The following is a 19,373-nucleotide window of genomic DNA, read 5'->3' on the forward strand; positions in this document are numbered from 1 at the left end:
GGGTCTCTGCTTCTGGCTTCAGGCTCTGGAACCCACCATTTCTAGGCCTAGGTGGACCAGAGAAGGAGAGGGAAGGGCAGAAGTCCCTGACAGCAGAACGAAAACCAAACCAAATCCACTACATTGGGTTGATTTCAACTCATAGCAACCATATAAGACAGAGTAAAATTGCCCACAGGGTTTCTAAGGATGTAAATCTTTATGAAAGCAAAATGCCTTATCATTCTTCCATGGAGTGACTAATGGGTTCAAACCACTGTCCTTTTGGTTAGCAGCTGAATGCCTTAACCACTATACCATCAGAGCTCCTTGACATCAGCACACCTTCCTCCTATTTCCTGAGTACACCATATGCACCAGGCTATGGGCTAAGTGCTTTATACAGCACCTTATTTAATGTCACAGCACCATGAGAAACAAGTACTATTATTTCACAAACAGCAAAACTGAGTCACAGAGAGGTTACATGTCCAGGGTTTCACAGCTGGTAAGGGATAGAGTTATAATTTCTGAGGATATGACAGGTTCCAGGTTTTGAAGAAAAATGGGTAGCACATCAAGCAGACTGGTAAACTGGGTTGGAACCAAGGCTGGTGCCTCTGGGTAGAGTTAGGGCCTAAGTTCTGTCCCCTCTCCATCTGTACCCAGTTTCAGGGCTCCAGTTCCCAGAGTCCTAGTTAACCAGGCACAACTTCTTACAGCCTCTGCAAGAGGAATGGAGCCAGAGAGACAGCACAGCTGAGGCCCTGGCTGGAGGAAGCAGGATGGCTTCTTTGACCTCCCAAGATGCCCACTGGTCAGGTTGCAACCCTGGGTGCCTCTACCCTGAGCCCAGAGAACAGCCTGTCCTGTAACCCAAATACAAAATGAAGGAGCAACACTGGCATCTCTGCTGAAGGGCTCGCCTTCATTTTTCTCAAAAATAAGCAGTTATTCTTCCAAAAAAGGGAAAAACAAAAAGCAAGGCTGTCAATCTCAAAGCCTCAAACAAATGGAAAAAAGTTGGGACTTCTCTGTCTTTCAGAGCTCAATTCTCCCCGCCCTTTCTCAAAGTCACTTACTGTACATTCAGACTGTCAGGGGCTTTGAGATGCAAATTGTTCCAAGTGGAAGACAGCCTGAAGAACAAAGAACGATTGAGAAAAGATCTGAAAAATGGATTTAGAAAAGGCTCTCCAAATTCCCTGGAGAGGGGGAGACCTTGCTGCAGAGGGGAGCCACTGCGAAGATTTGGTTTTCTTTTTTTTCAGTGGGGGAAGAAGGTTTGAGGAGTGTAATGCTGATGGGGCGGAGGGTGATGGGGGTCAAGGGTTACTGAAATCTGGAATGGAAGTAAAGGGTTTTTGTGAACAAGGAAATCTGATTTTATTACAGTCCTCAGCAATAGGCTGGGCACCTTTTTTTCCTTCTTTAACAAGGCCTGAAACGTGCTCTAAGAGTCCTTGAGGGGCGCAAATGGTTAAACACTATACTAGCAGCTGAAAGGTTGGAGGTGCCCCAGAATACAGGCCTAGTAATCTGCTTCAGAAAGTTCAGAGCTTTGAAAATCCCATGGAGCAGTTCTACTCTGCACACATGGGGTTACCATGAGTTGGAATCGACTTGATGGCAACTAACAACAACAAACATGCTCTAAGTCACAGAGCTAACGGGTGCGCCAGCTCCTGGCTTCCACTCCAGGAAGACCAGCTGGTTCAGGCAATACCATTCTGAAGGCTTTAAAGGGAAGATGCAGTCCCTTTCAGACTGAGCAGTCCCTTGCAAGGCATTGAATTCTCCTGGGACCAGGAAGGAAAGGACTACCAGGACTAGTAAAGAGAAGCCCCCAGACAGGGGAAGATGGGGCACAGTGCCCAATGCACAATTGCTGAGCACCTACTGTGTTTTGGATCCTGGGCAATCAACATGTTCCCTGTCCCCAGGGGCTCTGAGTCCAAGGAATGCAACTAACTGGACTATAAACTCCATGCAAACAGGGAATTGATCTTGTTTATTGCTGCATCCCCAACACTGAAACTGTGACAGGTGCTCTATGAACTGCTGCTGGCTGGGTAAGTGGGAGGGTGGGTGGGTAGATGGATGGACAGATGGACCAACAGATTAGAAAATAAGAAAGCATGTAGAAAGTATTCAAACAATGATAGACACAAAATGCCTCCAGATAGGCCTTAAAATGAGAAAGGTTTCATGGAGCTGGTAACATTTGAGTTGGGCTTTGGGGATTAAAGGAGCCATTCTTGTATTCTGCATATTGTCTGCCACCACCCTGGTGAGAATGTATTTGAATAAAAATGATATTAGAAGGGAACAGAATGTGAGAGCCAAAATGAACTCTAGAGATCATGCAATCCAGCCGCATCCAATTTTCCCATTTTGTAGAGGGAAAAGTGGGGCACTGGAAGGTTAAGGGACTCATCCAAAGTCACACAGCACCTAAGTTGCAAGGCAGAGATTCAAGTAAAGTCTGTCGTTTCTAGAACTTGAGCTCTCAGCCACCTTTCTGTGCTGTTCTCCTGATCCAGGGCTCTTCTCACTTTGATGCTACCATTCCTGACCCAGCCCACCTCCACCACCCATCCCTGCAGGGCTGGGGACTGGGGCAACTGTCCAGCCCTGGTTGGACCCTCCATCCCTGAAGACCAGAGATAAGAGAAGAAGCTAGAGGTATCCACCTGGTTGGGTGGGACAGATAATGCAGCATCCTAGCCAGGGAGGCCAGGGGGAAATGTTCTGACCCCAGGTAGAGACTGAGCAAGGTTTGTGGTGGGATGGGGGTGGGGAGGAGAGAAAGCAGGGCTAGTGGAATGGCAGGAATCACCCTCATCTGGATACCAAGACTTCTGAAAACAAATTAAACAGGGACCCCAGTGTCTGGACACTGCAATACTATTTTGTCATTTTTATCTGCTGGCAAAGAGCAGGTAAGATGGACATGTTCAAAAGCTCTTTACACTGGGCAATGACTTGGTTCATTGAGCGAGACATGGGCATGACCCTCTCAAGGAACTCCCACTTACCTGAGTCCACTAACTGGATGGCCACTGGTCCTCTCAGAGACCAGGCCTGATGTTACTTGGGTCCCCAAGCCTCAAAATATGCTGAGTGTCCAGCCTATACCCCATGACTAAAGGACTGATGCTATCTTGTCTTATCCCCTACTCTAGGACAAGTTCCTCCACCTTTTCTTGCTGACTGGAGTTGCCACTTCCTTCTTTCCTCTCTCCCACCATTCATTCATTCATTTATTCAGAAAGAAAACTCCTACAAGGGTTGCTGCACTTTCGTGGAGTCTAGGAAATGCCTGCTCTCCTGGCTTCCAGAAGAGATGGACATATATGGAGTCAGTAGAGTTCAATAAAGTATTAATTAAATTAATGTTCAAGGAAGTCCTTGGGGATATTCAAATGACAGTTATAATAAAACAAGACATGCCTACAGTCCATAGCCTTCTGTAGGAGTCCTGGGTGCTGCAAATGGTTAGTGTGCTCAGCTACTAACTGAAAGGTGGGGGGTTTGAGTCCACCCAGAAGTGCCTTGGAAGAAAGGCCTAGCCAATTGTGAACAAAAAAATCAGCCATTGAAAACGCTATGGAGCACAGCTCAGCTCTATTCTGACATACATGGGGCTGCCGTGAGTCAGAATTGACTCCACAGAAACTGGTACCCCTCTGTGAGGTGAGCAGGGCATGCCTTTGTACTCCCATTTTACATGTGAGGAAGTGAGAATCCAGAGAGCCCTGGGTCTGTATTCTAGCTATGCCATTTGTGAGTTGTGCATTCTTTGAGAAGTCACTTGTCTTCTCTGAGCCCCTGTTTCTTTGTATGTAAAACAAGGGTAATAATCATGCTTCTGTCATGGGGCTTGTGGTGAGATTCAAGGAGAGCAAGTGTGTTAGACCCCCAAAAGCTCCCTAGTGGATAATGTGTAGCCAAAACTTAGACCCACTGGGTTATGGGTAGACTCAGGACTTCTGATGCCCAAGCCAGGTTTCTTTACTTTCTTCCAGGGGCCAGTGGGGCCCCATGTAGCTGGCTAAAAAGCTTAGGCATGCAGGAATCTCTGCTTCTAGTTCTGGTTTTCTTGTGACCTGGATTTGGCGGTGGCAGGAGGCCTTGGTAGAGTGCAGCAGGAAAGGGGGCAGTACACCTGGGGAGGCCCAAGTGGTTAATCAGGCCACTGGGCACAGTGCCTAGTCTCTGGAATATTCATAAGGCTCCGCCAGCTGTGCCAGGCAATCAGGGTGCTGATTGCTCCCCCATCTGCAGCTTAACATTCCACTCTAGAGAGGAGAGAGCCAGCGGCTGAATGTTAACTAGGGAAAAAGGAGGCTCTGGCCTTCATGACAGCAGCCTGAATAAGAGCTTTGGGAAGACAAATCCACTCCTTCGAGATCTGCCAGCCAGCCTGAACTTACCCATTCACCAGCGTCATGGGCAATGGAAAGAGTCTTGGATTCAGAAATCAGTGAGCTGGCTTCCAGTCCAGCTCCTCCCCTGACCAGTCTGTGCCCATCTCTGCAGTCTCAGTTTCCCCAGTGGTAAAATGGGGACAGCTTGTCCTACTTATTGAGAGGATCAATTAAGTCAGAGTGTGTTGGAAGTAGAGAGTATTGTTCAAAAGAAAAGTATTATTATTGTTGTTTGCAGTTGTTGTGGGCATGGCTTCCTACCCTGGAAGAAAGTTTTTACTCACAAATACAGGTGTGTGTCCCTTAACGTCTGTTTGGACAACATCTGACTACATATACAACATACATCTGTAGTCTCATAAGATTTTTTTTTTTTTTTTTAAAAAGGAAAGCAGCTTTCCTTTTGTTTATTGTTTTTCTCTAATGGTTTTGAAGACCCCCAAATCCAGACCCTTACAGCACTGGACCACGGGTAGAATATAGGCAAGTGAGGCAGAGAGTTCAAGGGCTTGGGCGTGGGCTCTTGGGCTTTGTTCAGCAGACAGGAAGCAGTGGGGGTACTGAGGGCCCTAGCTGCTCCTGCTGCTCAAGCAGCTGGAATAGTGGGCGGGGCTAGGCACACTTTGCTCCCTTCTCACTCACTTCCTCTTGCTCTCCTCCCACTGCCCTCTCAGCCAGTTGTCACTGATTCTCTGGCCTCCACCAGCAGCTCCAGCCGCGGCAGCAGTGGCAACTAGGACAACTGACAGTGGGCTCCCATAGGTTTAACATGGTGTTCACACAATGTCCAAATCACATAATGTCTATTTCAAAGAATATATCATGGACGTTAAGCAATGCACACCTGTGTTAAAATCTCAAGAAAGCTGGCTTTGGAAGAAACTGAACAAGGGAAGTTGAGGGAAGTGTCTGAGCCTCCTTCAGAAGGCTCTGCCTAGAGGCAGGGATTTGAGAGTCCTGGGTGAGTGCTGTTCTTTTCTGGCCCAAACCTCAGAGAAGTGAGAAAGGAAGGAGAAACAAAACCTGATGGTAGAGGGTAAAATTTTAGAAAAGAACTGTAAGAGCAGATATGATTTCCTCTGGCCTTCTGGTTGCCTGGGATAGTAGTATGGGGTCATTCAGTGTAGGGATGGAAGTGTGCCCCACAAGTTCATTCTGCAAAGTGGCATGGCCTATAACTAACGAGTAAAGCAATGATTCAGAAGTCACCAAGAAATGGCCCAAATAGTCTCTGTGTTTGTATCAAATAATAAAGGAAATTGTTTTTAAGGAGATTTCTATCAAACGGGGGGAAAACTGGAGCTGAAATAATATAACCTCCTTTCTAGAACATTGACCAAGGTGAACAGCTCATCTGTACCACCGCCAGATAAACAAAATGGTTCTGAATTTGGTATTATTAATTTTGTTTGTTAGCTCCCTCTGTTCCTCCCCACCCGGGGTCCCAGGATAGTATAACTGGTTAATGTACTTGGCAATTAATTAAAACGTTGGAAGTTCAAGTCCACCCAGAGGCTCCTTGGAAGAAAGTCCTGCAAACTACTTCTGAAAACTCAATCATAGAAAACCCTATGGAGCACAGTTCTTTTCTGACACAGTGGGGTTGACATGAGTTGGAACTGACTGGAAGGCAACTGGTTGCTCCCCCACCCAGTGCCAGGCCATCTCAGGACTGCAGGCTCAGCCCTGACCACAGGGGGCAGTGAACTGGCAGCCTAGGCTAAGGCAGCAGGGAAGGTGGGAGTTTGCCCTTCTTCCTAAGCAGCTCCCTCTTGGGGGTGGGACCCTGCTTCACAAAGTCCCAGATACCGGGTCCTGCTTCAAACAGAATGAACTTCTCAGATCATTTGGTCCATAGCTGTCCACTCTCTCAGCAATCCCTCCACCTCTCACATCCTTACTATGGGTATTTCAATTTTGTTTGCATTTTGGTTTTTGTTTTTTAAGAATCAAACCTATCCAAGTAACTAAGCATCATAAAACAAAGTTCAGAATTATAAATAGGAATACAAAATTTGCTTGCATTTTCTACAGTGAGTTCATATCCATGTGTAACTCCAAGAGAATATATTGTCAAGATACATAAGGAGTGCTGATGTTCATGGTCTATAAAGATATCTCTCATCCCCCTCCCTGGGCTGAACAGCCTCTGAGACCACAGGCTCCCTCTACACCTCTGCTTTTATTTTTTATTGTTTTTTTCTCCTAAGGTACAAAACATTAAGTGTTCATTGTAAACAGTTTAGAAAATAGACTCAGGAAAAAGAAGAAAATTAAAAAGCACTTGAAATCCCAGTACTTGGAGATAACTGAGTTATCTTTTAATGTTAGGTGGACAGATGGATAAATAGATATTTAAAAAATGGGATTAATCATATTTTATCTTTTTTTTTTCATTTAACCAAAAATAAAGAAAATCAAACCCATTGCCATCAAGTCAATTCCGACTCATAGCGACCCTCATTGGGTTTCTGAGGTGGTAAATCTTTACAGAAGTAGATTACCCAGTCTTGTTTCCATGGAGTAGCTGGTGGATTTGAACCGCCAACCTTCTGGTTAGCAGTCAGATGCCTTAGGCACTGTGCTACCAGAGCTCCTTTTTTGCTTAACAGTGAAAAAGAAATGGTTTTCCATCATTAATATGCCTCTGCATCAGTGTTCTCAAGACATGATTCTGGGGACCCCTTGGGATTCCTGAGACCTTTTAAGGGGGTCCATCAAGTCAAAACTATTTTCACAATAAAACTAAGATGTCATTTGCCCATTTTATTCTTATTCTCTCATGATTATACAGTGGAGTTTTCCGAGGGGGCACCGATGCATGCTGTTGGGGCAGATTGAATGCAGAAGCAGATAAGTGACAGCAGCTGTTTTCTATTAAGTCAGACAGTAAAGAGACTTGCAAACATGTAAAACAATGCCATTCTGCTCACTACATTTTTTGTTTGGTTTGGAAAAATATAGGGTTATTTTCCACAAAATTTTTTCTTTAATAAGAACATGAAATGAGCTTATCTTTGCTATTTTAAGGAATTATATAAATAATTTTTTTTAAATTTTCATTAAACTTTTTATTGTGATTTGGGTAAAATTTTACTGAAATTTCTTTATTTTTATTAGAATATGCCAAATAGCAATAGATATAACCCATATAAACTAAAGCTCTCTGGAGTCCTCAATAATTTTTAGGAATGGTCCTGAGATTGCAGAATTTGAGCTGTACATCACCAGTTTTAAGGGCTGCTGTTCTGGTTACCTAGTGCCGCTCTGACAAGAATATACCACAAATAGGATGGCCTTAACCAACAGGAGTTTATCCTTACAATTTGGAGGCTTTAAGTCCAAGTTCAAAGTGCCAGGCTCTAGGGGCTGGGTGATAGCCCCTCAACCTTGGGGTCCAGCTCTGCCTCCTGCTCCCAGCCCACTGGAGCTAGAGGTGTTTCTTCACTCAGACAGCTGCTGGCTGCTGAGGCTGAGAAGCCCCAAGGTTGACAAGTAAAAAGGCACAGTCCTGATGTTACTAAACCACATGGCAGGCCATTAACTTAAGTCTATTGTTAAGTCCCAAGATCGGCAGAGCATAGCAGGCTGCTGAGCAACGACACGGCTACATGCAGGGTCCAAGCGTGCCATAGGCTAGAGACCATTCCCAAGGCTTCTCCTTATATACAGGAAGCAGACCACATCCCAAAGGCAGCTACTCAGCTGCTTGTGGTAGATCCCACCACGGAGTTGATTGCCAGTCTCATCATGGGGAATAACTACCCCCAGCTGCCCAGACACTCAACCAGGCCCAGCCAAGTTGACACACAAACATAACCACCACAGCTACATAGCACCCTTTTGTCTGGATGTCCCCTGATTTGCTTATCCATTTCCTTATTGATGGGCTTGCAAGTTGTTCCCAATTTTTCACTATTACAAAAATACTGCAAAAATCACTGACTACTTATGTTGTGTGAAAATTTCTTGAAATGAGACAGAGAGAGAGGAGCCAACTTGCAGTGTGAGCTATCATTATCAGTCCATAATTAATCAAGTAGAACAAACTGTAGCATAGGATGCAAAGAAATAAAGTTGAAAAATATGTGTACATAAAAGATATACACACATATACACAAATAAAAATAATATATATGTTTTTATGTACATATATATGATATATTTATATATAGAGAGATTTTTATATTCTGTAAAGAGGGAATATGCTTCCTTTCTGCTATCCACAGAACACTCACAAAATCTGATCATACTCTAGACCAGTGCTACTCACAATATGAAATTCTTTGTTACCAAAGAGTTTAGAAGGAGCTCTGGTAGCATAGTGCCTAAGGTACTTGACTGCTAACCAGAAGGCTGGCAGTTCATACCCATCAGCCACTCCTCAGAAGGAAGGTTGGGCAATCTACTTCTGTAGTGATACCACCTCAAAAACCCAAGGAGAGGTTGCTATGAGTTGGGTCCGACTCAATGGCACATAACAACAATAAAGAGTTTAGAAACTTTTAGACAATTTGGCAGAAAAATTTAATTTCTTTTGAAAATAACTTAAAAAATTTGAGGTTATCTTAAAAGCTTGCAAGCAGCCATCTAGATGCAATGATGGGTCTCTCCTTGTCCAGAGCAAAGAAGAATGAAGAAAACCAAAGATTCATGGAAAGAATTAGTCCTAGCGACTGGTACACCATGAGATCTGCAGCCTAAATGACTATGAGACCAGAAGAACTAGATGGTGCCCGGCTACCAATGCCAACCACTCGGAGGGGGATCTATGTAGGAGACCCTGGATAGAGAGGGAGAACAATGTGGAACAAAACTCAAAAGCATTTGGGAAAAAAAAAAGAGGGACCAGGTTTGTTGGTCTGATAGAGGCTGGTGGAACCACTGAGACTATGGCCCCTAGCTGCCCTTCAGGTCTGGAATTGAACCCACACCTGTGGTTCCCAGCCAAGCAAAAGACAGGCATATGAGTTGAACATTTATCTGAGGTAAATAACTCTTTGGAGAGAACAATCACAGGGGAAAGAAGGGCTGTTTATGCACAGGGAAACAGCTAAGGGGGCAGGGGTGCATGGAGGGATGGACACAGGGAAGAGGTGACTGTCGGGAGGAAGTGGGAGGCAAGCTGTTGCATTGTGGTGAATTGTGGTCAATATCATGAGACAAAGTGTATGTGAGCTGCTGTATGGAAAGTGAATTTGCTTTGTAAATTTTCATCCAAATCACAATTAAAAAAAAAAAAAATTGAAGTTTGTAAAAAGAAAAAAACAACTGAACACTAAAAAGTGCTGCAAACATTTTTGAAAACATACACTTGAGAATATTTCTATAGAATAAATTCCTAGAAGAGGAATTGCAGAATCAGTGGGCATCTTTAAATAATATATATTGTCAGGTCATCTTCTGAAAAGGCTGTCCCCATTTACATTTCACACCAAGGGTGTATCATGAGTCCCTAGGTGGTTCAAATGGTTAATCCATTTGAATACTAATAAAAAGTTTGAAGGTTTAAATTCATCCAGAGGAGCCTCAAGGAGCCCTGGTGGTAGAGTGGTTAAAGTGTTTGGCTGCCAACTGAAAGGTCATGGTTCAAACCCACTGGCCACTCTGTGGGAGAATGTGGCAGTGTGTATCCATAAAGATTAAAGCCTTGGAAACCCTATGGGGCAGTTCTACTCTCTCCTACAGGGTCTCTACGTGTCAGAATCGACCCAATGGCAACAGGTTTGTTTTGTTTTTGAGGCACCTCGAAAGAAAGGCCTGGTGACCTGCTTTGAAAAATCAGCATTGAATACTCAGTGGAGCGTAGCTCTGCTCTGACCTGCATGGTGTCACCATGAGTCGGAATTAACTCAACAGCAACTGAAGTCTTATCAGAACACCTGTCCTCCCACACTTTTGGTAATACTGAAGATGAGTAACCTTTTAAATCTTCCAGTTTAGTAGAGTAAAAGTTATATTTTACCTTCTAAGAATTGTCTATTCATACTGACTGCCCATTTTTCTATTGGGTTCTTTTTCTTACTGATTTTTCTGGAATTCTATGTATATTATGGACAGAAATCTTTTGTCTGTTACATATTGCAAATATTGTCCTCAAGCATGTGCTGTGCATTTTCATTTCAGTTAAGGTGTCACATTGTAATCCAGAAGTATTACATTAAAAAAAAATTCAAATCTATTCATCATTTCCTGTATGGCTTTTAGGATTCTTGTCTTGCTTAGGAAGCCTTTCCTCCACTGTGTGATTTTTAAAAACACTCTCCATGTTCCTCTAATACATTCAAGGGTTTTCTTTCGTTGCTGTTGTTAATGTTTAGATCTTTAATTCATCTGGAATTAATCTTTGTTATGGTGCAAGGCACTGACTGCTGACCCTTCTAAGGTGTGAATTGGAGTATGGCAGGGTGCCGGCCATGGGTTTGAGCCCCAGTGAGAACCAGTCCACATGTTCCTGGGGACCTGCAGGCCTGCTGCGGATGGAACAGAGCTCATCCACAGGCAGGTACAAATCTGAGGCTATCTGGTTCAGGAGGAGAGGCAAGCTGCACTTCCCAATGTGTCAGAGCTGCTACGGGCATTTGCCTAGTTGAAGAGCAGAGTTCACAACTCTCCCAAGAAAGTAACAAAACACCTTTAACATGATGAGTGGGTTACAGGAGCTCTCTCATCCATTTTCCCACTTGCTGCCAACATCCCAGAAGTAGGCAGAACCAAAAAAACCAAACTCACTGCAGTCGAATCAGTCCCAACTCATAGTGACCCCTCCTTGGGCTTCTAAGGCAGTATCACTATGGCAGTAGATTGCCCAGTCCTCCTTCCGAGAAGTGCCTGGTGGGTTTGAACTGCCAGCCTTCTGGTTAGTAGTCAAATGCCTTAGGCACTGCACCACTAGAGCTTGAAGTAGGCATAAAAGGATTTATTATCCCCATTTAACAATTACAGGAATAATAAGGTACAAAGAGGTTAAATGACACACTCAAGGTCGCATAGCCAGCAACTGGCAGAGCCCACTAGAACCCCTGTCAAGACCACTGCTCATGGGACCTTGATCCAGAGGTCCAAAGCCTCAGGCTCTGACCTCACTGGCACTGCAGCAGCTCCTTTCAGTGGAAAGAAACCTTCGGGATCAGCATTTTCCAAATCTATGCTCCACCCATGCAGGTATGAGAGACTGGAAAAATCCATGTTCCACCACCAGCTGATGGTGAATTTTGAGCACCAACGCTTCCTTGCACATGCATGCACCTCCTCCTCCCCTGGCGGGTGTGACGGAGGGTGGGTGTGGGGATGAGTCAGGCCTGGAAGGGAGAACTCAGTCATAATCAAGTGGGACTGACAGGAGCACTTGCCCTGAGGCGCGTGACCTCCCATGGCCTCCTGGGACCCTGCCTAAGGGCTACAGCTTAAAATTTTCATGATCTAGGCTTTGCAGATTTAATGTAATTTGCTATATTCACATAAGCAGCCACAGAATGGGAAAAATGGTTGGGGGTGAGGGAGAAGGTAAATTATTTCCATTCTCCCAGTGGAGAGCTCCCAATATTTTTTTTATGGGTGTGCCATTTTTGTAGATGCCCAATCTGCTCATAGAGTCCCTGGGTGGCACAACAGTTAAGCTCTGGGCTACTAACCAAAAGGTTGGCTGTTAGAACCCATCCAGGGAAGATAGTCCTGGTGATCAGCTTTCAAAAAGGTCACAGTCATGAAACTCCACTGGCGCCCAGTTCTGTCCTACACACACGGGGTCATCACGAGGTGGAATGGACTCCATGGCAACTTTTTTTTAAAATATGCCTATGGCTTGTCTTCATCCTTTCCAGCTCCAAGCCAAAAGAGTATCCAGAACACACGGCTGTAGAGCTGGACCTGGTCTTAGAGGTCAGTATTTTCCAACTCTTCAGATTGATGGGAACCATGTACGCTGAGGGAAAGTGACATGTCTAAGTGCTGGAGGTAAGTCACAGGGACAGATCTCAGATCTCCTGGAATCCAGCTCCACACTTTTTTTGGTGAATCTCAGGAAAACCCAGGGAAAGGCACAGGCACTGAACACATGATGAGCAAGTAAAAGATGGGGAAAAGTGGCTGGGGATGGAGGAGAACCCAAAGATAATAAGGGCAACAGGCCCTGTCATGAGTGACCAGTGAGGCCCTCAGGGGCTGGGATTCTCTCAGCCACCCAGAGAGGTGTGGGGCCACCTACCTGTTCTAGGGGGATGACGAGGAAGGAGCCGCCACCCGCACTTTCGGTGACAATGGCCAGGAAGCGGGCATTGACGGCACAGAAGTGGTTGTCATGCACATTCTTGGTAATGGGGATCCCATCGAAGCAGTGCTCCCGGTTGGCCACCTTCCCATAGACGTTCCGGAACTTAGAGCTGCGGTATTGTGGACGCCAGGACATCTGTTGGCGAACAGGAGAGACACGGGTCAGGCTGGTCACTGTTTCAGGTAGGGAAGGACTCTGTGGGGGAGGGAAGGTGCTCCTCAGGGTATAGGTGGTGAGTAAGCCCTGGTGCTCATCCTCAAGAAAGAGGGAGAGGGTAAGGAGCCTCCAAGGATTCAGGGCCCACTGTGTGCAAGATGACTTACTCTATTAAAAAAGTTCTACAAGAGCAAAGGCTGACATAAGGGCATTCACACTTTTTCTGCTTTTGGCACAAATGCCCAACTCACCTTCTAGAAGGATTGTTAGGCCCTTTCACTACCAAGGAACGTGCCATGCGGTAGAGAAAACTATCCATCCAACCACATGTATGGGCTGCCTCCTGAGTGTCAGACATTGTGCTTGATTCAGTGTGGGAGGTACAGACAAAGCAGGCTAAGGTGTTCATAACCAGGCAAGACCACTGTGACTGGGGCAGTGTGTGTGTGGGGTGCCTCCTATGTGCAAGACCTCCCATTACCATCCTCTCCTCTGATTCTCTCCAGAGCTTCTCATCCACAAGTGAACCCTCAGAGATACCTTAATTCTATATTATGGATTGAATCATGTCCCCCCAAAACATATGTTCTAATTCCTAACCCCTATGTTTTTGGACTCTGGTAACATAGTGCCTAAGGCATTTGACCGCTAACCAGAAGGCTGGTGGTTCAAACCCCCCAGCCACTCCTCGGAAGGAAGATTGGGTGATCTACTTCCATAGTGATACCACCTCGGAAACCTAAGAAGGGGTCCCTGTGAGTCAGATCCAACTCGAAGGCAGTGAGTTTGGTTTTATTTTTACGTTTTCGGAGGTGATACCCTTGGGAATAGGGCTTTCTTTATTATGTTAATGAGGTCACATCTGTATAGGCTGTGTTTTAAGACAATTACATTTGATAAGATATAAAACAAGCAGATTGGCACAGGAAAGGGAACAGAGATGGGAAGACAGATGCCAGGCCACATGAACACCACAAAGAGACCCAGGAGCAGAAGCTGAACAGAGACAAGGACCCTCCCCAGAGCTGACGGAGAGAAAGCCTTCCCCTAGAGCTGGTGTCCTAAATTTGGACTAAGAACTTCCTAAACTGTGAGAAAATAAATTTGTTTGTTAAAGCCACTCACCTGTGGTATTTCTGTCATTGCAGCATTAGATAACATTAGACAGACCTATGTATTATGATGATGGTAATGACTATCATCATCATCATCATCATCATCATCATCATCATCATTTCCAGGCACAGAGAGGTTATGTGTCTTGTCCAAGGCCACACTGTACATCTGAGACTTTCATATGCCAGATTATCTTTTGGAGCAAGGTTTCTCAAGGTACAGTCCACAGATCACCTTATCAAAGTCATGTGGGGTAGGGGAAGTTTGTTAGAAATGCTGATTCCTGGGTTCTAATCCAAACCAAAAACAAAAACAACAAATTCACTGCAATTGAGTCAATTCTAATGCATAGTGACCCCTATTGGGTTTCCAAGGCTATAAATCTTTATGTGACCAGAATGTCCCATCTTTCTTCTGTACAGTGGCTTGTGAGTTCAAACCACTGACCTTTTGATTAGTAGCCAAAGGCCTTAACCACTACACCAGCTCCTTGGATTCCAGTCCAGACCTACTGAACTCAATATTTTGGGAGCCTGTTGTTGTTAGTTGCCATTGAGTCAGTTCTGACTCATAGTGACCCTAAGTACAACAGAACAAAACACTGCCTGGTCCTGCTCTATCCTCAAAGTCATTGCAGAGCTCCAAAATCAGCATTTTAATCCAGCCTGCCCCCCAACACACTAGTAAGTCTGAAGGTTGAGAGTCCCTACTGAAACGAATAGAGCGGGACCCCTCCCAGCCCAACACACAGGCTCCACCAACCAACTCCCCAGCTAACAGATGCCCCTATTGCATGCCTACCCTGTACTAGGCTATCTGAGAACACACAGGTGGAAGATTGAAGGGGCCAGTCCAGACAGATTCCACCTTTGCCGTAGCATGGAGCCTTCTACAGGGAGGTCCTGCAAAGGATTACCATCACAAAACAGCCCTGGTTCACCCTATGGCCTGGTATACAGCAGGGGCTCAATAAGTGCTTTTTAAATTATATGCTTCTTTCCCAGAAGACTTTGCCATAATTTGTTTGTTGCTGTTGTTATGTGACGTCAAGCCAGACCTGATTTATAGTGACCCCTCCTTGGGTTTCTGAGGCAGTATCACTACAGAAGTAGATTGCCCCATCTTCCTTCTGAGGAGTGGCTGGTGGGTTTGAACCGCCAGCCTTCTGGTTAGCAGTCAAGTGCCTTAGGCACTACGCTACCAGAGCTCCTTTGCCATGATTTATTCCCTCCCCTTCCTGCCAAATCTCCTGATGTGTGTTCAGTATCCCACCCCATCTCGGGACAGAAAAGGGCAAATGAATTTCTTTAGATGAAATCTACAAGGGGAGGAAGAACAAAAGGAAACACCACCACAGAATCAGGAAATCAACTCTGGAAATTTAACTAAAAACGTAACTTTGCATTTGATTTCAACAAAGCCAGGAATTAAGCCACAATGGTCTCGTTATTGAAAGAACCCAATTAGGAGAATCTCAGGGAAAGCTGCTCACCTTCCAGCAAATTTTCTGCCCCCCTGCTCTCTGGACTCTGTGCTGCTGCTCCAGTGGCCTTCTCTCCACTCCCTGAGGTTCTGACCATCCTAGCAGCACTGGTCTCGCCACACTGTCTACACTTTTCTCCTACCCTGCCTTTGCCCATGCTCTACCTCTCTCTAGCCTGCCTTCTCCTTTCTCTGCTGAGTTCTCTCCAAGACTGCTCAGTACAAGTCATGCAGGAGACCACAGGGTAGAAGCCTGGCTCAGTCATGCCTGGCTGTGTGGTCTCAGGCAAGCCCATTCCCCTCTCTGGGCATTTGGCTCCTCATTAGGATGGTGTAAATGATTCTCAAAGCAGAGTCCCAGGGGGTCACTCAAGGCTTTTTATGCATGGAACTGAGATGAAGTTTTTAATTTCAGCAGTCATGCATTTATTTTAATATGCATTAGAAAAACTAGAACTTGCATGCCAGATCCCTGATTTCACAGATATTACTGCTGATGAGGCAAAGTTTAAAAAAAAGGAAAAAAAAAGTGAATCAATTCAAAGAAAAATACTAGGTGTGATGGTTATGTTTGTATGTCAACTTGGCTAGGCCTGGTTGAGTGGCTGGGCAGCTGGATGTAGCATTCCCCATGATGAGACTGGTAATCAATTCCATGGTGGAATCTACTGGGAGCAGCTTAGCTGCCTTTGGGTATGTGGTCTGCTTCCTGTACATAAGGAGAAGCTTCGAGAATGGTCTCTAGCTTATGGCACACTTGGACCCTGCATGTAGCTGTGTCATTGCTCAGCAGCCTGCCATGCTCTGCTAACCTTGGGACTTACAATGGACTTAAGTTAATGGCCTGCCGTGTGGTTTGGTAACATCAGGACTGTGCTTTTTTATCTGTCAACTTTGGGGTTTCTCAGCCTCAGCAGCCAGCAGCTGTCTGAGTGAAGAAACACCTCTAGCTCCAGTGGGCTGGGAGTAGGAGGCAGAGCAGGACCCCAAGGTTGAGGGGCTATCACCCAGCCCCTAGAGCCTGGCACTTTGAACTTGGACTTAAAGCCTCCAAATTGTAAGAATAAACTCCTGTTTGTTAAGGCCATCCCATTTGTGGTATGTTTCCTGTGAGAGTGGCACTAGGTAACCAGAACACTAGGTAAATCTAGTATGGATGGTTCATGGTTCATGGACCTGCCCAAAACTCAGTCTGAGGTGGGGATGCTGGGGATTGCTCTGTCCTTCCCAGGTAGAACGTTCTAGATTCTAAGTTTCCACAGGGGAGAAAGGAGGTGCTAAAGTTGCTCATTCCAACCTCTCTTTGCTTGCTGCTGTAGTTCCTCTTCCCGGAATACCCTTTCCCCTCCTCTCAGCCGAGCCAAAAAATAGCCTTCAGGGCTTGATTTGAATCAGAGGTGGGAACTGCAAATACCCCTGTTCTAAAATGTGGGAAACTGAGGCACAGGCCAAGTTCAGATAGTTATCAAGTACAGTGGTGACTTGAACCTGATCTTTCTGAATCTGGACCCCACATCCTATTTTTCTAACTTTTTAGTATAAAATATTATAGTAGACAAAAATAGTTGAAAAATGACATAACGATCATCTACCATTTAGATGAACAACTATAAGTATTTTGCATAATTGCTTTATCTCCCTCCAGGTATGTGTGTGTTTGTGTGTGTGTATATTTTTTTCTTTCATGGAATCATTTAAAATAAAGTTACAAACATCATGACTTCTGGCCTCTTATGGCTGCAGCGTGCATTTCCTATAAAGGAGGGCAATTTCCTACATAACCATATCACCATGATCAGATCTAAGAAAACTGACTATTTTTCCATATCATCTAATATCCAGTCCATACTCAAATTTCTCTGAATATCTTTTACAGTTATTTTATTTTTTTTGCACCAGGATCCAATCAAAGGTTCACATGTTTGCACTCTTTAACCATGCTCGTCACATACTTATTCCAATTTATTGTACATGGGGTTGCCATGAGTTGGATGCCAACTCAACGGAGCTAACGACAACAAATGTGTACGTGTGTAGGTGTATTTTTTTTTAGTGTTACTGAATTTTTAACGTGACCAGGTCAATTTCTTATAAAATTTTCCAGGGGCTGTTTGCTTAGTGGCATTATTAGACTTGTCCCTGTGTTCTCTATAGATTTGGAGTCAGGCCTAAAGATGCTCCTGTTATTAACCACATGGTTTTTGGATGGGGGAGAGGGAGGGCTGCAGAAGAGAGAGGAGAGGGAACAGTGCGTGCATGCACTTGGCCCAGCTGGAGACATTAAGGGGGCTGGGCTGGCCAGAAGCAAAGGTCTGCTCCCCAGGGAGGTGGTAGGACAGAAGCCTGGTGGAAGAGATCCTGGAGGGCCTGGATCAGGCACCAGCACATACTTTGGGCCAAAGCAGGGTGTCTGCAGGACCTGAATGTCTAACTTCTCTGCCCAAAGTTACTAAGGGCTGACTTCATTCTGAGGTCAGAGGCATGGGTGTATAAGCAGGGAACAGAAAAGACTCCTCCCTATTCTGCCACAGGGAGGAGGCCTTGCAGAAGCCCGAGACTGGAAGAGAGGCCCAGACCCCAGAGAGACATCAATGAAGGTGACTAAGAAGTGACCTGAAACCTAATCCTTTGTACCCAAAGTCCAGTCCAGTGTCTGGTGGATATCTCTTGCTGGTTCTAGTGAGAGCAGGAGACACTCATGGAACCTGTCAGCCCCACTTGGCTCAAAGCTCAGATACTTTTGAGTTCCATAAAAGGAACAAATTTCTTAATAGTTAGAGCAGCCTGAGATGGGAAAAGAAGCTGTCTTGATAGATAGTGAGTGCCATGTCCTTGGAGGAGTTCAAGATTTAGGTGGATGACCTCGGTCAAGGACAAGTGGTACAATGGATGAGACTAGATGACCTTTCAGCTCCAAGATTTAAGAGTTCTTCTACTCTATTAGGAGCTCTGGTAGCCTAGTGCCTAACTCATTTGACTGCTAGCCAGAAGGCTGGCAGTTCAAACCCACCAGCCACTTCTTGGAAGCAAGACTGGGCGATCTATTTCCATAGTGATACTGCCTTGGAAACCCAAGGAGAGGTCACTATGAGTGAGATCCTACTTGATGGCTGTGAATTTTTTGTTGTTGTTGTTTACTCTATTATAAAGTCATCATGTTGCAAGGGAGAGTATATGAGCTTCTGGGGTCAGTATACAGAGCAGGAATCCTGGTTCTGGTGCCCTGGTGGGAACCTTTTTCTCTGTAAAACAGGGCTCACAATGCCTCCCAGATGGCTTGCTGTGACCCTGAATGACAATGCCTTTCATACTGGCATATGCTATCTCTTCAGAGAGCATCCCACAATGCCTGACCTTTGATTTTAAACTTGAGGATTGTATGTTTCCTCTCTCCACTACTAGGTTTTAAAGTAGTGATTATCTATCTCCTGCTGGTCCCCGTATAGTTCCAACCCATCTCATGATTAGTCCAGGCTCCAGGGAGCAGAAGCCTCATGAGGACTCTGGTTGAATAATCCTTCAGTGTGGTGGCTGGAGCCAAGGTCAGACACAACTTCCAGGACCTTGGATTCACTGGGGGGGGGGGGGGGGGAAGCCTCCCTCAGGGAACTCCCCCACCTGCATGACTTTAGTTTCTGGAGGTTCTGAGTTTCATTTTCAGGCTGCCCACAGATTGAGGGTCTCATTATTCTTACCCTTTCTTCATTAGCCCTTCTTCTACTGAGTCCCTCATGCCAGTCATGCAGGCCCTGTCTCTTCTGGACTGCTTGTTACCAGCACACCGACACCTCTGAACTTAAGCTGCTCTCAGGCTGGGCTCCTGGCTGCTGACAGCATCATATCAGCAGGGTGACCACCCACAGAACCATCCGAGAAAGCTCACTCACAGCCAGGAATCTCCAGACACCACTTTATTCAATCCCCACAGCTGCCCAGCG

At 45.4% G+C, this 19,373-nt stretch overlaps 1 protein-coding gene across 1 annotated transcript in view; it reads right to left on the minus strand.

Annotated features, from left to right (window-relative positions):
• The window catches only part of CORO2B (coronin 2B), a 110,922-nt gene extending 98,106 nt beyond the window's left edge, over positions 1–12,816 (minus strand). Inside the window, exon 1 of the mRNA XM_007957326.2 lies at positions 12,616–12,816. Within this exon, the coding sequence (XP_007955517.1) occupies positions 12,616–12,816 (201 nt within the window). The remainder of the gene's footprint in view (positions 1–12,615) is intronic.
• Between the last annotated feature and the right edge of the window lie 6,557 nt (positions 12,817–19,373).

Source organism: Orycteropus afer, unplaced genomic scaffold (genome assembly GCF_000298275.1).
Source record: "Orycteropus afer afer isolate SDZICR_OR568_19922 unplaced genomic scaffold, OryAfe1.0 scaffold00015, whole genome shotgun sequence".
Taxonomy (NCBI): domain Eukaryota; kingdom Metazoa; phylum Chordata; class Mammalia; order Tubulidentata; family Orycteropodidae; genus Orycteropus; species Orycteropus afer.